Consider the following 23,379-nt stretch of genomic DNA (forward strand, 5'->3'; position numbering starts at 1 on the left):
AAATAAGGATGGGTTGGCCCCTGCAGCAAACATTTGCTGGAAGCACAAAAAAAAAAAAAAATCTAGAAAATTCATGTACTTGCTGGTGAAAGGCAATGGAACAATAACCTTATCCAGACCGGCTGGACAGCCAACCTTATAGCAGCCTTCAAAGTCAAGAAGTCTTTATTCAGCTCTGTTAAACCAACTGCAGTATCAGGGGCCTTTGCAGAGGCTGAATGAGAAAGGTAGCATCTGGGTGAGCTACATTGGTATCTGTACTGAGTTACATTGATATATGTAGACCAGTCCACCTATTTTTAATTTTTTTTTGTTTAGTTTTTAATCTTTTACCACAGGGAGTCAGATGTAGGGTATTCCCTTCGTGATCTTCCACTGAACATGGTAATCTAAGACTTACAGGGGAGCAAGGGCAAATTGTCTCTTTACTGTACTGCTAAGGTATCATCTATGTTAGAAACACACAAGATCAGACCTATTAGGAATTGATCAATCATGTTATTCAAACTCTTCCAAGAGCTGCAAACCCTTCATTAAACTAGGATGACCATTTGTATGCTATTCTGAATCTTTGTTGTTGGCTGATATTTTCAAATAGAGTTTCAGTTTCAATGGAAAGTGTCCAGTAACTTTTATCTCCCCTAAAAGCTGCGGTGGGGGAGAAGCTATTTAGCAAAGTGCATTATTTATAATACACCTAGTGGAATGTATAGGAATTATCCATAGGAAAGATGCTCATTGTATCATAATGTAGACTTTGTGCTAGATAGATGCCATAGGCCCAACTTAAAAGTGATAGTTTAACATCTGAATAAGAACCTAAGCAGTTTGTTTCACACATTGCTAATGGTCCTTTCCCTATATCCTTCTCCACACACTAATGAAAAGGAGATTTTTCGAGAAGTCAGAATATCTATCTGCTGCGGAAACAGCAGTTGTATAGGTTCAAAGTTAAGGTGTGCCCATCTGATAAGGATTTCACTTTGTCAGCAGACCGTGAGGAAAATATTGTTGCTAGTTTCATTTGAGGGATTTTTGTTTACATCTAAAACACTATAACAGGTATTTGATGACATTGCCATTTTACAGATTCTAGAATGTTACCTTCCTTTATAGACTTTCAGTGGAAGCATTGCCCACTGGAAGTTTAGCTAGTAAAGTGAACAGGTTATTCCTGTTTGGAGCAGAGTTATAGTCAATCCATAACAGAGATTCTACTAAAATTGAGGTAGAACAAAAGTCTTAGAGCTGATAGAAATCAACTTTGTTTATTTGTAATAATACCAGTGACAAGTGAAGTGTGTTCACGTTTTGTAAAACTAAAAATATTTTAAGTTGCATATGGCATAACTGTAGCCCTTATCCTTAAGGTCTCTCCACTAAAAGAGTGAAAACTAGGGTAATAATAGAATGGACGACTAAAATCAAACTCCTAAATATATTTAGGTTTATGATTTAAGTAGAACGGCTGTCAGGAGTATAGTACACACTGAAGTTTCCATAGGAAAGTAGGACCTCAAGTCTTGGCCCTACTATGTTTGGCATAATGACCTTTCTTTCCATCCATTTGTTTGTATGCAGTTTAAGTGTGATGAGTTAAAGCTGTGGTTACCAGGACAGTGTAAGAAAACTGTGCAGCTGACTGTGAATGCAATGGGAATTAAGACTTTGCCTTCTAGTTTTCCATTTGGAAATCTTTTAAATGTCAACATAGAAAGCTTTCATTGTAAGTGGACAAGATAATTGAGGTTTTAGTGAGAGAAAGATGACCATGGGAGTAAGAAAAGGAAACTGCCACAGCCATACTTTAATATATTGAAATTGGGCAAGTTGGAAGAAAAATAGAAGCAAATAGCTAAACTTTTATTTAATATTTATATAAAACCAGTACACTTAAGCATTGGTTGCTATAGTGGGTTTTAGAAGAGCTTGTGTACCTGTCATTTTTTACTTCTCTCAGTCTTAGATAACTCTGTGCTATAAACAGATTTGCACTACTATTCATTAGCAAGAAGTCACTGAAGAACATTCTAGTCCCTATTGATAGTGGCATATCCCATTCTAATATCATTACAGCTGTCCACATCACCATGAAAGTTCAACTTCTGTTTAGCTGGGATTAAGCCTTGTTGGAATTAGTTTTACATTACGCTGTTTATCTCTTGATCTCATGTCACAACTCAAAAGGACTCTTTCTTCCATAAGATACCATTAAAATGTGCTGTTATATCTCTTTGCGCATACTGTGTGCTACTATACATATTCATTTAAGAACTATAGAACAGATAAATGAGGGGAGAAAGTAATTAGTGAAAGTATATATGCCAGTAAGTGTTCATGATTTTTACTGCCAGCCTGAAACAACTGAGACTTTCTCCTGTCTTTTGTTTCCAGTCAAGATATATGGTCTTCCAGTAGGCAATAGCAGTCAATGTTTTTAATTAGAGGCAAACAGGAACTTCATTGTTTCAGATTTTTTTTCCCACTTCCTCTTTGGTCTCCCATAAAGTCCATGATTTTAATTTTCTCCTGGTATGTCCAACAGACAGTGAAACCTTTCCTCCATTTCCTTCTCTTTCTCTAACTTGGGAAGTAGTTTCCTTGATAACTCCTGCAGTGTGGTATCAAAGGCCTCCAAAAATGCTGGCTGCTCTTACAGAATTTAGATAGTTAAAAAAATGTTTGCAGTTAGCACTGACTGATTGTAAACCTGTCCTGTGCCGACCCCAGAGTTTGATCCCATTCAGTTCCTTTGGCTTTGTTTGCAGAGTTAAGAAGATTTAGAAAGCAAGCGTCTATTCATGACCCAACCTGATCTAGCTTCTATGAGATCATGTGAAATGCCTGGAGCAAAGTGAATAATAAATATAACTCAGGAAGACCGATGTTCATTCTTTTGCAGATGAAGCGAGTGGCCTATTTTCATACTAGTGTAGGAGAGAACCTAGCAAACAGAAATCTAAGAGGAAGGTCTCACATTTTCTGGCATATTAGGTGTAAGGAGTAAGCACTCACAAGAGATCCTAAGTCAGTTGGTTGTCACAGGAATGTTAGAAAGTCAGATGATGTGTACTTCAGGGCAGCGGGGTAAGAACGGTGAAATTGAACTCTATATAAGGTCTGTCTTCTGGCATCACTTCTCTTGTAACATCTCCCTAATAGATCTTGTGCATTGTCGCCTCTTCCTAGGAGATCCTAGTGGGTTAACTGAGTCCAATTTACAGCACAGTGTACATATTTAAGATTCACTAGTGGGGAAACTGTGCAAATTCTGTCTGTTTTGGGGAGTTGGAGGCATTTATTAAATCATACTTTTCTGCATGCCAGTATGCAATGGCAGTCTGTCATTCACATGGAATATCCAACACTTGTGTTTGAATTTTAAAGCTGCACACTCAGGAAAGGAATATGTGAAATCCGTCTATTTGATCTCAGATACAGGTGTTTAGCTGAATCCACTATCAGAGATGTATGCACACTAGCACCTGAGGAAACCCAGATTTCTTCCATTATTTGCCTCATACTTGTTGATAATTTTTCCCAGTATATTAGCTACGATACAGTTTTAAAATATAAGATTACTGAGACCAGTTATAAGTTTCTGTAGTATTTCTATTGCATTTCACTTACATTTGCTGAGAACCATAGAAAAACAGATCTAGAGAAATAAGACCCCTAGATCTATATCTGAAGCAGACCACACATTTGTTTATAACTGGCCAGAGCAGTAGGCAGTTCTCTGGCTCCAGAAGTTAGGATTTGAACTGGTTGGGAATGGAGCCTGCTTACCGGAATGTGGAATAGGATCACTCCTTTCTCCTCATTGTAAGGTCTCTTTGAAGCTGTTCTTCATACCCAATGTCCAGCTACAACATCTGTAAATTAGAATTTTTCATATTAGACATGTTTGCAAATTCTTCTGAAGTTTTGGTCTTATTAAATTATCCCTCCTTTTGTTCTTGAGCATCTTTCTTTCCTTAATATTTTTGTTGCCCCATCCCACCATACTAAAAATAGTGTTTTTCTCAGTTGCGGCAGATGGGCAAGCTTCTCCACATCAGGCAAGACAAAGCTCTACAAAATCGTTCTGTTTCACAGATTTTAATAAGCCAAAAATTGCCATGGTGACCCTTTCCAATAGAATGAATCGGAGCAAAAAGAGCAAAAGTTTTATTTTATTTTATTTTATTTTATTTTATTTTATTTGCTAATCTGGTGTTAATTATTTGTGGTCTAAAATGCTCTATTTGCAGCTCTCCTCTTTCAACCATTAACAATGTTTCTTAAGAGTTTCAGTGCCAAATTCTCTCTTGTTCAGTGTTTGTTTAACACAATAGCGACACCCACTGGCTTATTAGATACTTTTTCTTTTTGTGGTTCCACAGGGTTAAAACACAAAACAAAGTACACCATGAAAAAATGTTTTCAGCACTTCACTGTAATTTGTTGTGCTTCAATGAAGTATCACTATGAATACTAAGCTGCATCATCAGGTACTATGTTCCTGTAGCATATTGGACCACTGGAAAACATGATAAAAGAGCACAGAATTTTCCGGTAGTTTGCAGTATGATCCAGATACTGAGAAAAGTCAAGCACTAAGCTACCATTGCATTGAGTCGGCTCAAAGTCTGCCTATAAAAAAGAAGTTATATAATACTGAAAAGTCGTTATGTGATCTACTGTTTCTGAACAAACTGAGAATAAAGTACATGCCATATATTAGTCTGACCTTCACTCACTGTTTAACTCGCAGTCACAGAAAAATGTGCTCTATTAAGGACAAGAGAGTGGATTTAATGCCAAGTTGTGTGGGGTCTCAGATCTTTCCTCATCTTGATAAAGTTAATATTTAGAAAGTTTATTTTGGAGCCTTAACTGACAGTGAAAATGGTTTTGTTCCCAGTCCTATACAGTTACAGAGGAGGAGCAGAAACTTCCCAGAACGGACACCCCTACAAGCCCTGGAAGCTGTGGCTTTGCTGTATAATAGACTGTTCTTCCAAAAGGGGAAAGGGCATGGGTGGAGCTTAGAGTAGCAGCAGATGCTCCCACCTCACTAAGCAAATGACAAAAGAAAACATCTGTCCGAAAATGCCTTTGTGTGTAGTCCTCTCTTGCCCCCAAACTGCTGTACTTTCCTCTCTTTCTCTGTCCTGCTCCTGGTAAAATGAGAAAGACTGGTTACAAGCCAGAGTCTAGTGCAGATGAAAAAGGGCACTATATTATTTGCCTACAATCTGATTCTGTGGGGTTGCTGGGCATTTTCATTTTTGTTCATGTGAACAGAAGGTAAATGCATTTCACATATCACTGGTACATCCACATAGCCCATAACACAGGCTGCTGTCCCAGTTGAAGGCAATAACTGGACTTTTGTTGACTTTATCAATAACGAGAAACAAGACAGAATTCACTCCAAAAGCATAACCAGGTTTTTGATTTCCAGTTAGGACTCCTTCAAAGCATTGTGCATTCAGATAATTAAGTGCTCAGGGTACACTAAAAACCAGGTTCTCTTTGGTGTCTCAGGCAACTGAAAAAAGTCATTCCAACTAACCTTGGCCATTGCCTTTTCCAAACAGTATTAAATGCTTTGCTGCATGATTCTGAAGTATTTGCAGTCTTAGTTTTAGGAAGCATACTTAATTAAAAAAAAATACAGTCTTGTTTTGCCAAAAGTCAGTTCCTTACTGCAGGTCAAGCTCCGGATATGCTAAAATAACAGACCATAGTCTTGGCATGGGTAGTTCCTGACCTAGACAATTAACAAGGCATTGAAATCATAAAGGAATTTATTGGCATCAGATGGCAAAGCAGGCATAACATTTTGTTCTTTTTAACTGAGTTAATTTGTCATTTCCACGTGAGCATGACTACCTTCAATCTCTTTATTTGTACAGCTGTCCTGAGACTGTAATACTGTGGTAGTCACATTGGTTGGGCACAAATAATAGATGTTATGACATCGTATCAGTTTGGTCATAACGAAGGTCCCAGTCATTATCAGTCTTTGAGCTGAAAGAAAGAGGGACAATCCACCAGCTTCACACGGCATACTAAAGTTTTATCAGTGGTCAAACCTATTGTGAATTCTGGATTCAGTGACACTGTTTTATTACTTCACTACCTCCTGCTGAAGACATAAACCACAGAGTCAATTAAATTCACAGGGTAGCAACTAACAAAGACATTTTATCAGCCTAAAGGACTACATGTCCTGGAAGTGTTTATTGATTAATTATGATGGATAATTACCAGAAAATTCATACAGTGTCTCAGGTTTTTTTTCTAAGTACTATCAAAATCATGTTTCTTCAACTGTCCAAATGATATAACATGATTTGAAATTTTTCTCTTTCAACTCTTGAATGTAGAGCATATGCACTATGAATTAAAAATCATAGAATCATAGAATGATAGAATCATTAAGGTTTGAAAAGACCTCTAGGATCATCAAGTCCAACTGTTAACCCAACACCCCCATGCTTCCTAAACCATGCCCTGAAGTGCCATGTCTACACGTCTTTTAAATACCCCCAGGGATGGTAACTCCACCACCTCTCTGGGCAGCCTGTTCCAATGCCTGAACACTCTTTCAGTGAGAAATTTATCCTAATATCCAATCTAAACCTCCCCTGACACAACTTGAAGCAGTTTATCGTTCTATTGCTAGTGACTTGGGAGAAGAGACCAACACCCACCTCAGTATTAAGGTTACTGCAGAAACTTGATCTCAACAAAATGCATTGTTAAGACAAAGGTACACTCAAAATTATGCTTTAATTAAAATGGCTGTGCAGTGTATTTTTTATCAAGTATTTAAAGGGTGTAATAGCTGCTTTAAGAGTACTTCAGTGAATAAATTCAGTTATACAACAGAGGATGTGCAAGACACTGCCAATAGACAGGATGCAACTGTTTATGCAAACAAATAAATTAAATACCCAGAATTCTGACTGTCCATTCGTTGTTAAGAAGGATGCAGAATCAGCAGATTGTAATACTAGTAGCCCTTAATTTGCACAATATTTTACACTGCTCAAATTATGGTATCAAGAAAATTGTAACTGTTGCTGAAGGCAACATGCTGGTTCTTCCTTGGAATTTTTGCCTGTGACTTCAATGGAAGCAGGATCAAGGTTTAAGTGAGATGAGCCAGTAAAGGCAAATGGAACATGATTTGTATGAGGATACTTTTTACACATAAGGTAGTCCTTATGTGTAAGGGTAGGACTTCTTTTCCTAGCCTCTGGACTAAATTCCTTTTTATGGCTTCAGGACCAGTGGTGATCCAGTACTGCTTCCAGTACAGCATACGCCTATAGTACGTTCCTATTCCAAGCATGTAGTAAGCTATGTTCTCATTACTTGATTTCTTTGCTGATTTGATTGGATGATACGTACCATACATTTCTTTGCTTCACGTCCAACTCTCAAATCATACTGTTGAAATGTTTACACTGAGAAGTGAGCAATTCAGTTCTGTTGTTTCAACATAGTTGGATTCCTGAAGCTAACATACCTGCTTACAATCGCCTTTGATTTCTGTAATTTTATTTTCCTTCATTCATAGAAATAAACGTATGGTCTGTCATTACTGTGAGTGGAGGTTGTACTGAAATGTCCTTTGCTGCCCTCAAGTTGTCTTAGAGCCGTATGCTTTCCTTGGGAATGAATGGGGCTCCATTTTGCTCTCTTTTTTTATAACATGGTATAATTGATTGACGAATTCTGAAAAGAAAGCAAAACACTCTTCAGTTGGGTAACATAACAAGTTATAGCTAGACAAAGATAATGTTACAGAATGCAAAAGATGAGTAAGAGAAATAAGGACCTGTAAATATGTAGATTTTGTAGGGTGAAAGTGTAGACAGCTCACATGAGAAGTTTGATTAGAAAGCTTGCTTTATTCAGCACTTGAATCTATGATTTAATAGTTGTAGCAGCACAGAACAAACACTGCAACAAAACCAAAACAACTCCACACCAGTGCTGTAGACTGGAAAATCCAGTAAGCGTGGGAAGTAGTTTTATGTCAGGAGAATATATATTACCTTGGAAAAGTGAGTAGAACCATGGGGATGATCTGTATGGTGCTTTAGGTACAGATACTCACCTTAGAGCTATCTACAGATAAATAACATTCTGCAACCTCCCAAACCATTTTAAAACAATCTATTAAAATTGATACTTATGTAAATATGTTGGCTAGTAACGATCATTTTTTTCTGCAGGAAACTTCACAACTTTTAAATAAGGCATTAAGATCTGAGAGTGATAATGGAAGATATGAGAACTCGAGAACTTAACATAATTAGCATATAGTGTGACTTAAAGAGGGAACCCTGTTGATTTGTTCTAATTGTGTACAAAGTCCCTTTGTCTAAAATGAGCCATCATTTCTCTGGTGGCAAAAATATGATGCTTGGTGGAGTCTTATGCTTGCAGAAGGTGATACTTACATAGGTAGAGCCAGGAAGGCTTGTATTTTATCCCAGGCCTCTCAGAGAGGTGGTGCTGGAGACCTGATGAATGTGAAAAGAAATTATCATCTTGAGCAAGTTACATCTGAACGTCATGTTCCTGTAGCATCTAATGCATGGAACAGGTCTGCAGGCTGTATAGCAAGCTGTTTTGAATCATGAGTATGTATACATTGTAAGCCTTGTTTTATCCATACAGACATCTCTGAAATGTTGCCTGCTCCGAGGTTTACAGCAATAGTCATTCACTTCTTTGACTCTTTTTCAGGGTCAGCCTGGTGAGCTCGGACCTCAAGGTCCAATTGGGTCCTTGGGATCTACAGGACCGCCTGGTCTGCCAGGGGAAAGAGGACAGAGAGGTGAGAATGGGCAGCCTGGGCCAGCTGGAGAAAAAGGTGATAAGGTAGGAAACACCATAGACAGCTCTTTTAGGTGGATACAGTATGTAATGTTAAATACTGGCAAGTGAAACAGAACCTGAATGATCAAAAAGCAAACTGTACTCCCACTCACACAAAATTCTCGCTGAAATGAATTACAGCTTTCTTGAAAAAAAATGTTTCAGGGAATTTTTGCTGTGGATTACAAAATTAGAATTGTCAGAAGACATAAAATAAAATGAAACAGACTCAGTCTCTCATTGTGATATACCATGTCATCTTCCTTAACCTCAAAGAGAGCTGTGGGAGGAATGTGGACCTGGAGGGAGGAGTACAGTGCTTTTAAATAGCTGTACACTAAACAGAATTTTATTACCACTTACAGAGTATGAATTGCAGTTCAGGTCCATACCTGTCATAGCTGTACAATCCCTGTGCTTGGCTCTTGGTGCTTTCTATTAGTTTTAATGGTGTAATTCCACTGATCTCAGTGGATGACTGAAATCACTAATGTCAGTATCTAGCACACCTGAAATGTAAGCACTGTGAATAGAAATTGTGCTGCTGGTATTATCAAAGCAAGAGCAGGATTGTGAAATTACGTACAGAATTATTTTATAAGTTATAGACAACTTCCCCTTCTCTGTCATTTTGTAATCTTTGGAGGATGAATGAGTACAAGAGTTAGACATTTGTCCTGTAATCTGTTACATGGGTAGCTATTGGCACCAGTCTTCTGCTAAGCACATATAACTTTATTCTGATATTTATTTCTGACAATTATGGGTTTTGATTCATATTTCAAGAAAGACTGTTTCTTGTTTCATGCTGTATAGTATCACATATTCTTGGTTTTCATTCTTTTTAAGAGGTAATGACCTCAGCAACTTTGTTTCTTCATGTCATCTGTTTTTAGGGCCCAACTGGAGTCCCAGGATTTCCTGGTTTAGATGGTGTTCCTGTACGTATTGAATAAATATTGCTTTATAAAAATTACAGTTTCTATAAAGTCATAGCAAGTCCTCTAACAGAATAATACACTCAATAAATTGTTTGGCTTTATACCTATTGATATCATGTCACCTACAGAATTACATGTTTTGCAGAAATGTAAAATAGCCAGGTTAACTTCAACTGTGTTTATTATTGATAACAAACTCCATAAGTATCCCCTCTGCCCCACCCCCCCAAAAAAATAAAATTGTGTCAAAACTACTATTTGTTCCTTACAGAAATGTTTAATTCTCTGAAAAAAAATTTTCTTCCAATGGAAAGATCATTCCAAGGGAAATCTCACTGTTTCTATTGCTTAGTGTCTAATCTTTAGTAGAACTAACCTCTCTCTGGAGATTGGTTAGTTCTTGCTCAGTTAGAAAATCAGTTCCTCAATTCATGAATTTATAGTCATAATCTCTGTGATTACTGTGTGCTTGAGTCAAGCTGTGTACTGTTTTTCCTTGGTTTATCCTATCCATTAAAAAATACGAGGCTGCTTGAGATGACTTTTGTGTATTTCTTCAGCTTTTCTTTACAGCCACAAGAAAGGTTATAGTTAGAGGGCTAGAGTCTGCTTTATCTGAGAAGATAGCATGTTACTTTTTGACTCAAGTAAGAGCTCAGTCTGCGCCTTTTAACAAGTGCTGTCCCTGTTATATTTGCTATGCATCAAAGAAAAAGATAGCAAATACTTATATCATGTGTTATACAGTAAAAAAAATCTATTGATCACAATAGAAAACATTTCTATGAAGCTGGGTCCACTGGGACCACTGTGGGATGTCCTGTCTTTCAGATCTGAGATATTTGTTTCTGCACTGTTCTGTTAATTTAAAAAGTAATTCCGTATTTATCATGGTGTATCTCTAACAAATATTAAACTGTCTTTCAGGGATTACCAGGAAGTGAAGGACCCAGGGGCAAGCGTGGTTTAGATGGCTGCAATGGCGCAAGAGGAGATCCAGGATTTCCAGGCGAAAATGGTTATATTGGACCAAGAGGTCCTTATGTATGTGAAAGGCATTCCTACTGTCTATGAATACTGTATATGTACATTTCTTCTCCAAGCTAACAGCTCTTAAAATGAAAGGAGTTTTAGACTATGGCACTAGCTTTACACTGCTCAATAGTAAATTCTAAGGTTAATGGGAGTGAAGGACACTTGGTGCCTTAACAGATTAAGTTTGAGCTGGAATTTGAAATAAGTTTCTATATCCTTGAAGTATGTATGTCTACCCTGAGACTCAAACTCTGCTTTGTTTCCCCAGTACATAACCACACCAAAGCTAATACCATTTCATGGAAGCACAACTGAGAAGGAGTAGCGTGAAACCATCTCGCCATTTATCAAAACTTGAAATTTCTTAAAAGCCTTGATAGCAGGGACTTACCTGAGATGAATTAGCAATAAGTGGAAGCGTCAACAAGTCTAAGTCCTGTAACTTTTGAGGATTTTTAGTGGTTGATCACCCAAGTGTATTAGTAAATCTCTTCCAAAATCATGCTCTTAGAGTTTCATATGCCACTTTCTACACATACCTATTCATCACTGCTCTGTGCACGCCTAATCTTGCCTGGATGTTTACCTGTATACGTAGAGAACACTTCAGTTAAAATGTTTTAAACTAGCACTTTAATATTGTTTACTTCTGCTGTTAAAATGGAAAGCATTTTTAAATTGTTTAAATAGTTGTGTTATCAGTGCTCTTCTAATAAATAAAACACAGATTCACATCAGTAAGGGATATAAATTATTATAGCTCCAAAGAAATTTTGCTGAAAAGATCTAGTCCCCACTCTTTGAATTTTTGTGGAAACAAGTTTTAGTTCTGAATGATTAACAGCTGATTAGTTGATCTAAGAGCTTCCCTGAAATTTCCTAAATAAAACAATAAAAACAACTGCTATTTACATGAGAAGTCAAATGTATTTAGTAGGAGCCGAACAAGATGCTGATTGAGCCTTAGGGAATGAAAAAATATGCAGTGGGTGGCAGAGTGAAAAGATGTTATCAAAAATATAGCAAATAGAAAAACATACAATTTCAGACTTGGACCTGTGATAAATACTATGAAATACATAACCTGATAAAAAACTTCATGATAACCGCATTTGTTATACTTCTCAAAGTAACCCGTTAACCCTCCAAATGGTAAAATGACTTCTGCTCAGACTGTTAGTATGGCTTTCAAAATAGAGTTTTGCCTTTAAAAATTAGCCAAGTGACATAAAGGAAAATGAGACGTGGGACAAATTACAGCATAAATCCTCCCAGTTCCAGGAGCATGCTCTTTGGCAGGCCTGGAAAAGTATTTGCAGCCTACAAAGAATGGGAGACACAATAGGCATGTAGCCTTTGATACACACACTAAAATTCCAGTGCAAATTAATTTAGCTACCCAGAAAAAAAAGACATAGTAACCATATTTGCTTGTGTACAAGAATGTATTCCAACCTCTCTATGCAGATTGCCTATTTTTAAATTATTTTGTTGCACCAAGTACCAACTTGACTATATATTAAAGCTAACATATTTATGTTATTCTTATTTATAACATTGTCTCATGTGATTTTATTTAACACTATGTACATATTCACCAGCTTTACTTACATTACCTTGTAGAATCTGTACATTCACCTCACCAATAAATTGGAAAAGTAGTTTATATTTGTAAGCCCTTACCTAAATCATGTAGAAAGTAACAAACTGAATCTAATAAAGATGTTTCATTACACAAGAGACCACATGTAAAGTAACCAAAGACAAATATAACTTTTGATGTGTTTACTGTGTTTCCTAGCAGCTGTTGTTTGACCTGTAATCTGCATCCAGTCTACTGTAGTTATATCCAGGTGCAGACAGCTGTAGATCTTCTTTTTGTTGTGCCATTCCAGGGATAAGTAGTTCCCTGATTCATTCTGACTCCAGGATTCGAGCAGCCAGTGTATAATATCAAGAAATTAGTACAGTTTTAAAGTAGTTAAATTCTATGAAAAACAGTAACCCATTTTATTGAGATCAATAGTTAAGTGGTTAACTTAGTTAAATTATATCCAGAACATTTGGATTTCAAATGAGAAAACTTCAGAAAAAATGTCTTAATATATCCGTTCTTCAGATATGTACATATCATGCCCTTAAGAGTCAACTGAGCATTACAATTAAATTTTGCAAAAGCAGTCGTCTGTTCCAGCCAAGTCAGATTGAGGCTTTGAGGGTGTTAACATTGGCAAAGTTGTGTAAAGGACTCCACAGCAAGTACCATGGGAACACAGTTTTTAGAAAGACAGAGCCTTTAGGTATCAGAGGTTTTTTTATAGACTGTGAAACCTATTTCCTAAGAGATGGAAATGTTGAAGATTATGCATGTAGCACAGTCCGTACTTTCAGCTTTTTAACTGTATGCAGAATCACTCTAGATTCTTCTGAATCACAGCATGAACTGTTGAAGAAAGCAGAGTGCTAATACTTAAACCCACTGACTCACTGGAAGAAAAGCTAGGCATATTGATATACTTGACACTAAAGGCAAGATTTGTAAAGACTGTAGAATATTGAAGTACCCAAGAGCTAAGGAGCAGGAGTCCAGAAGCTGTGAGGAGCTGTTTTGCTCAGCTGTACAGAAGGCAGTTTTACTTTTAAGGGTCTTGTTAGATAAAAGAACTGCAAGATGCTCATGCAGTGATGATGGTTCTAGTGGATTACTTAGTGATGTATGGGTCCCAGAAAAGCACAGCCTGAGAAGTTATCATTCAATCTTTATAGAAATGTAGGATACCAGTAAGTGAATCATGTTTTAAAAGACTTTTTTTCTTTAAAGGGAAACCCAGGGCAAAAAGGAGAAAAAGGAAATTCAGTATATGTTTCACATTTTGAAAAAGGACCTCCAGTAAGTATCTGATCGTGAAAAAAAATCACATCTTGTAGGAAGACATGTATGGCAAATATAATTGTTCTCGTAACTCCTCACTGTTTAATAAAGCTTGGTGAAAAAAAAGATTAAAAGCAAATATACAACTGCAACAGATAGCTTGTGATATTAATAGCCATAAAGTTAGAAAATACCCACAACAAAGCCTGTAATGATTCATTTGCTAAATGATTGTCATTACAGGGAGAAAGAGGTAATCCTGGACCCCCCGGCATGCCCGTAAGTACAGACAGTGGGTTCTATACATGCTTTTTGTCTTGAAGATTTTTCAAATTTTCCTTCTTAGTACATTAAAGAAATATTGGGGTTTCTACCTGCCTGCCTTAAATAGCAAAATTCCAGAATAAAGTCTAACAAAAACCAAGCCCCTGTAGTCTGTGACCCAATGACCAGGTCATGCTAGCTGAAATGGAACAGAAACAGACCATACCCATCTGCATTAGCTGTGCATTGAACAGTTGTCGACCTGGTACTCACAGTTTGCAGAATATTTTCTCTGTGAAATTCAAGATGTGTAGAGATGTCTTCTTCAACAGTATCTGGTGGATCTACCAAGAATATGTAGCACGCTGCCATATTTTGGCCCTAAAAACATGTGAGAAGAGAGTTTAATTTTGTTGCTGACTCATATTCTTAATGGCTTTTCTTACGTCCTTCAAAAAAAGTTCACTGATGAAGTGTATCAAGTCCCCACACTGTAGCACAATTACTGCCAAAGTATTCTTTCAGTCCATTAATAACATATAACTGTGCATTGTCCATTATCTGTACAGTATTATCCAGAAACTGGTGCTGAGCTGCTCTAGCGGCGGTGAGGTTTCAGGCATGGTATGAGCTTCAGGCCATGACTGGAATGCAGTGGCCAGTAGACTAGGTCCAAGTGATGCAGGCATTTTAGAGGGACTAGTTTTGTGGAGAAAAGGGTAAGCTCTTGGAATTTTCACAAACAGACCTTTTGCCATCTTTTCCAGGGACCTAGAGGGTCAAGAGGTACAAAGGGCCCGTCTGGATACCCAGGCCAACCTGGCTTGCCTGTAAGAGCACCACAGTTACACAGCCTTACGTTTTGGGGATATGAATGAATTCTGGTCTACCAATTTTAGAACTTGTCTTAATGTGAATCAAAGCCTAGAAATAATTTTTGAGGCAGATGATTAAAAGAGATTTTTGCCTTACTTTATGAGTTTGGAAGTTCAGAAATTGGAGCATATGTTGTTCCTTCCCATGCCTGGGTGAACACATTTCTTCCTGGCAGTCTGCGGTCATGGAGGAATGCTGCTAGTGCTCTCTCCTTACATCCTTTCCCCAAGGCCACCTTGTGGGAGACAGGAAAATGGGAAGCCAGAGTTCAACCCTCCTGAAAGTGACCAGGTGAAGTGAAATGCACTTTAGCATAGGTGCATCCCTCAAAGAAATTCTGCCTCTAGGTGCTACTGACAAGAGGGGGGTAATTTTCAAAGCAAACTGTCTCTGACTCAGACATATTAACTTGTCTTCGTTCTCTTTTAAAGGGTATTCCAGGTTACCCTGGATTGCCAGGTGAACAGGTAGGCAATGACTTCCTGAAGTTGTTAGTGAAATAATAGCGTAATTTATACAAATATTTGAAATGTCCCTTATGATTATTTGTTACCAAGGTTTTCAAAGGAGTTATTTGATTAAACTGTAATGTCAGCATTTTCTGATTATCTTCAAACTGTACATTTTGTCAATTAGGGAAATCCAGGTATTGGAGTGGACGGACAAAAGGGGGAGCCGGTAAGAAAAAATATTATTAAATACATTATTGCTTTAGAATTAGAAGTATAATAGAGTCTTGTTGGGTTCCCTGGAACCCATTAGTTTGTGGCTGTGTGCTCCTATGAATCATGTTAGAATGGAAGGAGAAGTTAGTGAATCAATTAATTCTGTGCAGAAGTGATTCCTTCAGTGAGCTGCATACAGGAATCAAACATATTCTGGAGATTTTTAAAAGCAATAATCAATATGTTAGTTAGCATTTACAGAGCAATTTCCTTCTGTACCAATGCTGCCTAAATAATCACAACAGTACCCTTCAGTAACAGTGGCTGTACCAGATCAGTCACTGCATTTCATCACTTGCTATGTTCAGCAACAGATGCCAAGGAAAGGGTGTAAGAAAAGGACAAGCACATAATCTCCAACTATTAGCATACTTAGGACTTAGAGAACCAATGTGGAATGTTTAATTTTTCTTCTACGAATTTGTCCAGTCACTTCTAAGAATTCATGCAAGTTTCTAACATGCACATCTTCCCATAGCAAATAAATAATTTAATCTTTATATTCACAAAGACTTGTGCTCAAACGCTTTGGTGTGGAGCATGAGAGACGATGTACAGACAAGAGATTTGACAATCCTGTAACTATATCCACAGCAGACTCAGAGCAGGAGACATGAGTACTGAGTTCTCGTTTATTTCCTTAGCCATAACATTATTTTTAATGACTGAGGAGAATAGGAGAGAATTAAGATCATCAACCTGGCTTATCTGTAAGCATCTCTACCATTTTCCCAGATGTCAGTACAAACCTTGATTTATCTACAGGTATTAGTACGTGTTCAATGAGTACAGAAATACGTACTGCTGTAGTAGACGGTAGAGAGGCTTACAGATCTCACTACAAACCTATATGTATCTACAGGTATTAGTACATGTTCAAGAAGTACAGAAATATGTAGTGCTGTAGTACAACAGGGAAACATGAATTTCACTGAAACACTGCGTGGAACAGAATGTCTCTCTGCTGTTGCTTTGGCTTCCACAGGGCGATGTTGGACTTCCTGGGCCACCTGGGTCACCACTGTTAGTTGGACCTCCTGGAGCTCAGCTGTTCAAAGGAGAAAAGGTGTTAATTTGTCTTCATATTTAACTGTGGTGAACATGGCAAGTACAGTCCTGTGATGTAATTTTTGCAAGGACGGCATGAGACAAATCTTTCTTTCTGTAATAAACCTTCAGCTTCAGCAGAAATCCTGTTGTTCAGCACCCTTCCCTACAGGTTTTCAGGAGAGGAGAGCCCATGTGTACTTTAGCTCATGTCCTTGAGGGAAGACTGTCTTGATGCAGAAAGGAGATACTGCCCTTGCTTTAGTTTTCTTCACTTTTTTGTCATTAGCAAATAATTTTTCAGGCATCTCAGATAAAGTTGGTCAGTCTGCTGTTGAATCTCTTGTGGCTTTTCACTAACACTTTGATTTGTCAGATCTTTGGCAATTACTCTCTGAGATTTCTTCAACGTAATGTTTTGAACTATCAACCATAACCCTTCCTAGGGTGCTCTTTTAATATGAACATTAAGTGTGATTTTGTTGTCTATTGTTAATGCACGTTCCTGTTATTTACTGCTTCAATATCACACCTACTGTAGCCACAGTTGAGTACATTAAAATATCAGAATGTTTGTTTAAAAAGAACAGAAGTTACAAAAATTGCATTATGGAGCCCTATATTGGGGTGTCTATCTCCTCAAGCCTGACTTGCTTGAATACTAAATGCAATCAACAGATTTCACGTATTGGATCTTAGGCTTTGATTATGCAAATGGTTGCCATGTATGAGGAAGAGGGAAAGGACCAAAAGAACTTACATAAACTCCCCACGTCACTGCAAAGTGTGACATATGCTGCTGTGCAACACCCAACATGATCAAGACCATTCAGATTGGGGCTGTGCACAAAAATGTGGATTTATGCATGTGAGTGCTTGCATCAAACTAAATGGACCAGCAAACAAAAAGAACTACGGTCGTGTGTGTTTGTAGGAACAAAGCCTCAATTAGCAGGTCCCTGCAAGTGAAAAGTTACATCTATCTCACTTCACAGTCATTATGCTGGTTTGACAGTGTTAACAGAAATAAAAATCAGTACCTAAGTATTTTTCTTGGTTTTGTTCTGCCTAGTACACCTAGAGGAACAGACCCACTGCATAAGAAAATACTCTTTAATAGTTGCAATTCAGAACAGGACTTAAAAACGTTAAACAGCACATTGGCATGTCCTGTATATTAATATACACAAAAACTTTCCTTGTATACTTAGGGCCAAAAAGGACTACCTGGGGTAACAGGATACAGAGGGCCACGTGGACCCAAAGTAAGTGATGTGATTTTTTAAAAAATGATTCTGGCAATGTCCTTTAAAGCACAAGGTGATGGAAGAAATAACAGCATTTGTGCTGTGAAATTTAATCACCATCTAAATCAGTGTGAAAGCAAAAATATTTCAAAACCCTTTGGAAAACCTTTCTGAGCCTGTTATATACATACCTATTGAATGTTGCCTAGTAGCAAAAGGTCAGTGTTGTTTCCAGTTGGGCTGTTGACAATGTAACAGACTGGGGCTGTGAAGAAAATGGAAGCACAGATTATTTTTTCTCAAGAGGAGAAGTAGAGAAGATCTGCTTGTGTTATTAATGGGGCATGATGCTTTTTTCCCTAAGTATGATAAGGAAAGACTTCAATTTCACATTACGGATATCCTCAAGAGTAGAGAAGGCAGACCCACCTGTTTGGAGAAAGAGTTGCTCTTTGCTATGTGTTCTACATTTTCTTTTCTCTCTGTCAGCGTGATTAATTTAAACATTGGTGTCCCAATAAGGAGTTCCTGGATGCTAAGCAGAACCAGCCACAAGAAAGATTCTGGAGTCTTTATTGCTGATAGATTTGGAGGAGGAAGATCCACAGGCAAGAAGCTACCAGATCTCAGAAATACAGAATATAATTGGGGACAAAAGAATGAGTCTAGTTTATGTTAAAAACTTATTCAGCTCTGTAGCCAGAAGAGAAGAAACAAGAAGCCTGAACATCACATTTCTAGGTCTAGCACTTTTTCAGAAATTCATTTTCCGTCATAAAAGGACCAACGTTACTTAGCACTGGAAAAGGAGACAAAACCCATCTTTTTATATCAGATTTACTTTGAAAAAGATGGGCTTTATATGCTTGCTCTAATACTAGCTGTCCATGTAGATAATAGTACACTTGTTAGTTATAAGCAGGAACTGAGAAATTGACTGATGCCGTCCAAAAGAAGCCCAGAGCTTTGGGAAAAAAAAAGCCATTAAAAAATGAAACTGGTGAAAGCACATTAAGCTTGGAGAAGAGACCACAGAAGCTGAATAACCGCAGCTACGCAGGCACTGCTACTGGTGCTGTATGAAGTAAGCCCCAGTGACTGAGATTAGCAAGTGAAACAAGATCCATTAACGTAATATATATAAAACTTAATAAACATGCACAAAAAATAAAATTTGTGGCAATCTTCACTGAGCATCTTTTTTAAACAAAGTATTTTGAATGCTGCAGGGTATACTTGGGAGAGGAGAAAAGGGTGAAAAAGGCAGTCCTGGATTCCCTGGATTGCAGGTAAGGAAGTTGCAGAATAAATTACTTCACAAATTCACTACAATTAGGTTCATAATATCTTTGACAGTTTAAATTTGCATTTCCAAGGAAGATTTTAAGGATTTTTTAAACTACTCTGACATACTTTCCTGCCCTGGGATTTACCCTGTCTCAGACTTAAACATAAGCTCATACAGACCTTTATTCCTTGGAGAGAAAGTAAATCTGTAGGGTTTTCTAAATATTTAGAGCTGCACAAAGCTGCTCTGGAGTAGCACAGTGCTAACACAGTAATGTGAATGTATTCTGTACATGCCAATGGCAGTTTTTTTCAGCAGCTTGTGCTGGATTTGCATAACAGCATTCGCATGGAGCAATGTGTCCACTACTGTGCTTGGTGCAATATGATAAAAAAAAAATAAGTAAAGACCTGTCTGGTTTACTTTGGTCTACAGTTCAAATTCATGTCCATCTCATATAAATTATTTGCAAAAGCTTTGCAAAGTTTTTGGGAAATACCCCAAATAATAATTATCTAAGGAATATTAACTGCTCAGCAATTCTGCATAATAATAATATTGGGAAATATCCCAAGTAATAATTATCTAAGGAACATTAACTGCTCAGCAATTCTGAATAGGTGTCGCTTTGAATAAGCTTTTACTGTTTTAGTTCACATTCTACTTGCTTTTATCAGGGAAATCCTGGTTCTTATGGACCTGCAGGTTTTCCTGGAATGAAGGTAAGAAGACATAAAGTATAAGCAGCTCCCTGAACAGTGGGATCAGTGAGATCTGATTTTCTGTGGATTTGTGCAGATTTGGAATTTCCACATACTTGACAGCTCACACTGCATTCCTTCCTTTCTCTCCTGCGAACTGTTGCCACAGAAGTTGTATGAACTCTTTGTCTTTGAATTTCTGCCATTCTCTGAAATTTGGCTGAAATTGGCTAATGGGATCTGAAGTCGCAAGCAGAAGGAAAAGCCAGTGGGATGTGCATATAGCATGACAGAAAAGTTATGCAGCACGTTAACTTTGTTTGCCATGGTGACATTGTTTGTGTAATTTTGTGTTATATGCATGCTTAGTTCATGCTTCTGGCTCAAGAAATTTCAGTTTTGCTCTTAAGTGTGCTAAATGTTAGTTATGAACTTACAACATCTTACTGGAGAAAAGAACAACAGATGTGGGTATATATATCGTACCCTTTTTTCTATCTCCTCTCCCCAGCTCATTTTCAAATCTAGTGAAGTCAATGATCACGCTTTTGATAAATCACATTAATGAACATAACATCTGGAACATCTGGAGTTTTGTTCCACGTGACTTTTATCTGCAAAATTACTTTTGGCTTTGTTTTTCACCACTGCCTACCTAAAGATTTTGAATACTGGTTGGATGAGTGTATTAGTAGATCATAAAAGGAGAGGCTGGTGCTGATATGCAGCTGCTTTCCATGCAATAATAGTTTAGGAGGGTCATTGAGCAGGCAGCAAACCAATTTCAGCGGTATTAAGCAGACAGTCTGTTAGAGTCTGCGGGTATGTATTCCAGCTAGTTCTGTGCCTCAGCTACACTGAACCCACTGACCACTATCTAAATAACCTGGCAATACATGCTGTGGGGTTTTTTTAACAGAAGATTCCATGAAACATACAATCGCTTGTACAAGCCCAGTAAATTTTCTGAAACAAACTGCGAATGTTATTACAACATGACAGTATTGTATGACTTCCTTACTGGTTTTTGTTCAGTTCAGATTACTGAACAGTTAATTATATTAATGTCTTAACAGGTTAATCAAATTATATTTATGTGATCCTTTCCAGGGGGAAACAGGATTTGCTGGTTTTCCAGGACAACCTGGGTATCCAGGCATACAGGTAAAAAAACCCAATACACATATATGTGCACACACATGCTCCCCCCTATATAAATGCTAATGATTCCTCCCAAATGTACCTGCTTATCAGACCATTTCCTTTCATACAGTTGTAATTACTTTTAAGATTTACTGTTTTCATGATAGTCATAGTCACTCACCACCGTGGTAGTAAATAACAGTGTGATTAAACATTCCTGCTTGGTGTATATGAGAGTTGGAATTCTATTTTGCATGCCATAGGAACTTGTTAATCCCAATTGCCAATAGTTGCCTTTAATCTGCCAGTATAGCTGTCTAATTGATGAATTGTATTACTTTGCAAGTTATTCAAGGTTAAGCTGCATTCCCCAGAGAGGTGTGCTAGGTAAAGGAACCTGCTATTTAGGTAACAGTACAATCATATAAACTTTGGTCTATGAACATATGATAATTGGCACCAAATGAGGTTGCAAAATTTTGTTCAGATGGGCTTGTTTGCATCACTTACCAAAACTCTTTGCATGTGTTCAACCTGTTCACATAAGTAGCTTTTCCAAGACGCTTACCAGAATGGAAATTGGACTCCTTCACACCAGCTTTGTTTAAACATTTCCTACTTTTGCTCACTTAGGTGACACTAGCCATTTTTTATTTTACAATACATGCTGCTTTCCATTAGGGATTAGACATGTAGGTGTCACATCCGGGGAACTAAGCAGTAAAAGAGGAGAATATTCATCTGAAAAGCATGGAAGAGGTGCTTAATACAATTTCAGAAGACCCAGGTGCCAGTCTTATGACATTTCAGGATATAAATTTATGGAATTTTCTTCTGCAGGCTGCAGAAAAATGATCATATTGTAATTATGACTACTGAATCATATTCTAAATCTGACTAACAACAAAAACCTGAATGACAGGAACTATTATATTTTCTGTGGAATCTACAATGCTAAAGCACATTCAGAATGAAAGACCAGTTCTGGATTCTACTCTAGAAGGAGTAAAGCAGCAGTGAGTCTAGCCAGGGGGAAGGTCTAGAGAGTCACTGGGATAGGGTCCAAGTGGTCAGCAGTGTATGAGCAAGAGAAGTGAAATGTTGCAACAAAGAAAGTGGGTGACAGGACCATCAGCAGAGACAGCAAGGTTGAAAAAGCTCATTATCTAAGTTATTACCACAGTACAGCGGACAAAAACAATATTGCAGAGATTGTGACACTGATGAACTTGGCTCTAAGTATTCTGAAATACAAAAGTCAAGAGTGTTTATTTCCCTCTGAAATAGTCTTTTTGGAAAGCTGCGTATAAAACAGTAACTTTTCTTAAAGTTTTCTTAAAGCACGATTAGTTGCACCTGTGAAATCAGAGGAATGACACTCAAGATTTGAGTAAGAATCACCTCTGTTGATTGGAACACACTCTACATAATCTCTGATGACAAAACATACAGGTTTTCAAGAAGCAGGTTTACAAATGAGAAATGACAAACACATGGAGTAAATAACTAAAGTACAATCAAAACATCTGGTTTAGTCACAGGCTGGCTTCTTTCCAAGTTAGGACTTCCAGGAGAGTGCTAGATCAGCTTCTTCCCCCAAGATTTCATTTATGTAGTCATGCTTGGGGTAAAAAAAATGGCCCATAGATGTCCATTTTTCTCCTGTTTGCTCATTATCAGCTTCACAACAATGTGGGATCACTCAGATACTAATTAGACAGAAATATTGCATATCTTATTTGAACAGAAAAATCATTACAGTCCATTACTCAAAAATAGAATTGAACCTTAAGCATTCTGTTGTTAAAAAGCACTCACCCCGATGTGTGTATTGTTTCTGTTGGGGGCATCATTAACAAACTTGAGACAAGACATTGTATAGACAGAACAGTCTTCAATCTCCATTGATTAGGCCACAGCCTGAGAAGCCATCAATTAACACTACAAACAGTAAGCAAAAAATCATTAATTGTTGGTAGATCATGCTAGGGAAAAGTTTGAATGCCTGCAAAAATGATTTGGAAAGATGAGATTACAGTTGCTAATGCATGGAGTAAAAGGAAATTAATCAAGTGTAGACATAACTTTAAAAACCAGGTTAACTCATACCGATAAGCAAAATTCAGAATGATTGCACAGATGCTGTAGTTTTGCTTGGGAAACAATTGGATAAATCTGATTATACCTGAGAAGTACAGATCTATCTAGACTGCATCAGCTGATCATCTGACCTCATCAGGTGTTGCTTATGATCTGCTAAAAATCACATAAACTGGGGGAACAAGAGTATGATTAAAAACCCTCCTGAGAATAGCCTATCCTCACATGGATTTTCTGAAATAAATACATTCAAA

At 37.5% G+C, this 23,379-nt stretch overlaps 1 protein-coding gene and 1 long non-coding RNA gene across 2 annotated transcripts in view; one reads left to right on the top strand and one right to left on the bottom strand.

Annotated features, from left to right (window-relative positions):
* The window catches only part of COL4A4 (collagen type IV alpha 4 chain), a 77,333-nt gene that overhangs the window by 13,353 nt on the left and 40,601 nt on the right, over positions 1-23,379 (top strand). Inside the window, exons 6-18 of the mRNA XM_064457765.1 lie at positions 8,755-8,889; positions 9,783-9,827; positions 10,755-10,871; positions 13,684-13,752; positions 13,978-14,013; positions 14,766-14,828; positions 15,306-15,341; positions 15,511-15,552; positions 16,585-16,665; positions 17,858-17,911; positions 19,123-19,182; positions 19,859-19,903; positions 20,993-21,046. Of these exons, the coding sequence (XP_064313835.1) occupies positions 8,755-8,889; positions 9,783-9,827; positions 10,755-10,871; positions 13,684-13,752; positions 13,978-14,013; positions 14,766-14,828; positions 15,306-15,341; positions 15,511-15,552; positions 16,585-16,665; positions 17,858-17,911; positions 19,123-19,182; positions 19,859-19,903; positions 20,993-21,046 (837 nt within the window). The remainder of the gene's footprint in view (positions 1-8,754; positions 8,890-9,782; positions 9,828-10,754; positions 10,872-13,683; positions 13,753-13,977; positions 14,014-14,765; positions 14,829-15,305; positions 15,342-15,510; positions 15,553-16,584; positions 16,666-17,857; positions 17,912-19,122; positions 19,183-19,858; positions 19,904-20,992; positions 21,047-23,379) is intronic.
* The window catches only part of LOC135314388 (uncharacterized), a 71,071-nt gene continuing 64,257 nt past the window's right edge, over positions 16,566-23,379 (bottom strand). Inside the window, exons 5-7 of the long non-coding RNA XR_010373888.1 lie at positions 22,844-22,966; positions 18,085-18,158; positions 16,566-16,647 (exon numbers count right to left, since the gene is read on the bottom strand). This is a non-coding gene — a long non-coding RNA (uncharacterized LOC135314388). The remainder of the gene's footprint in view (positions 16,648-18,084; positions 18,159-22,843; positions 22,967-23,379) is intronic.

The sequence above is a fragment of the Phalacrocorax carbo genome, chromosome 7 (genome assembly GCF_963921805.1).
Source record: "Phalacrocorax carbo chromosome 7, bPhaCar2.1, whole genome shotgun sequence".
Taxonomy (NCBI): domain Eukaryota; kingdom Metazoa; phylum Chordata; class Aves; order Suliformes; family Phalacrocoracidae; genus Phalacrocorax; species Phalacrocorax carbo.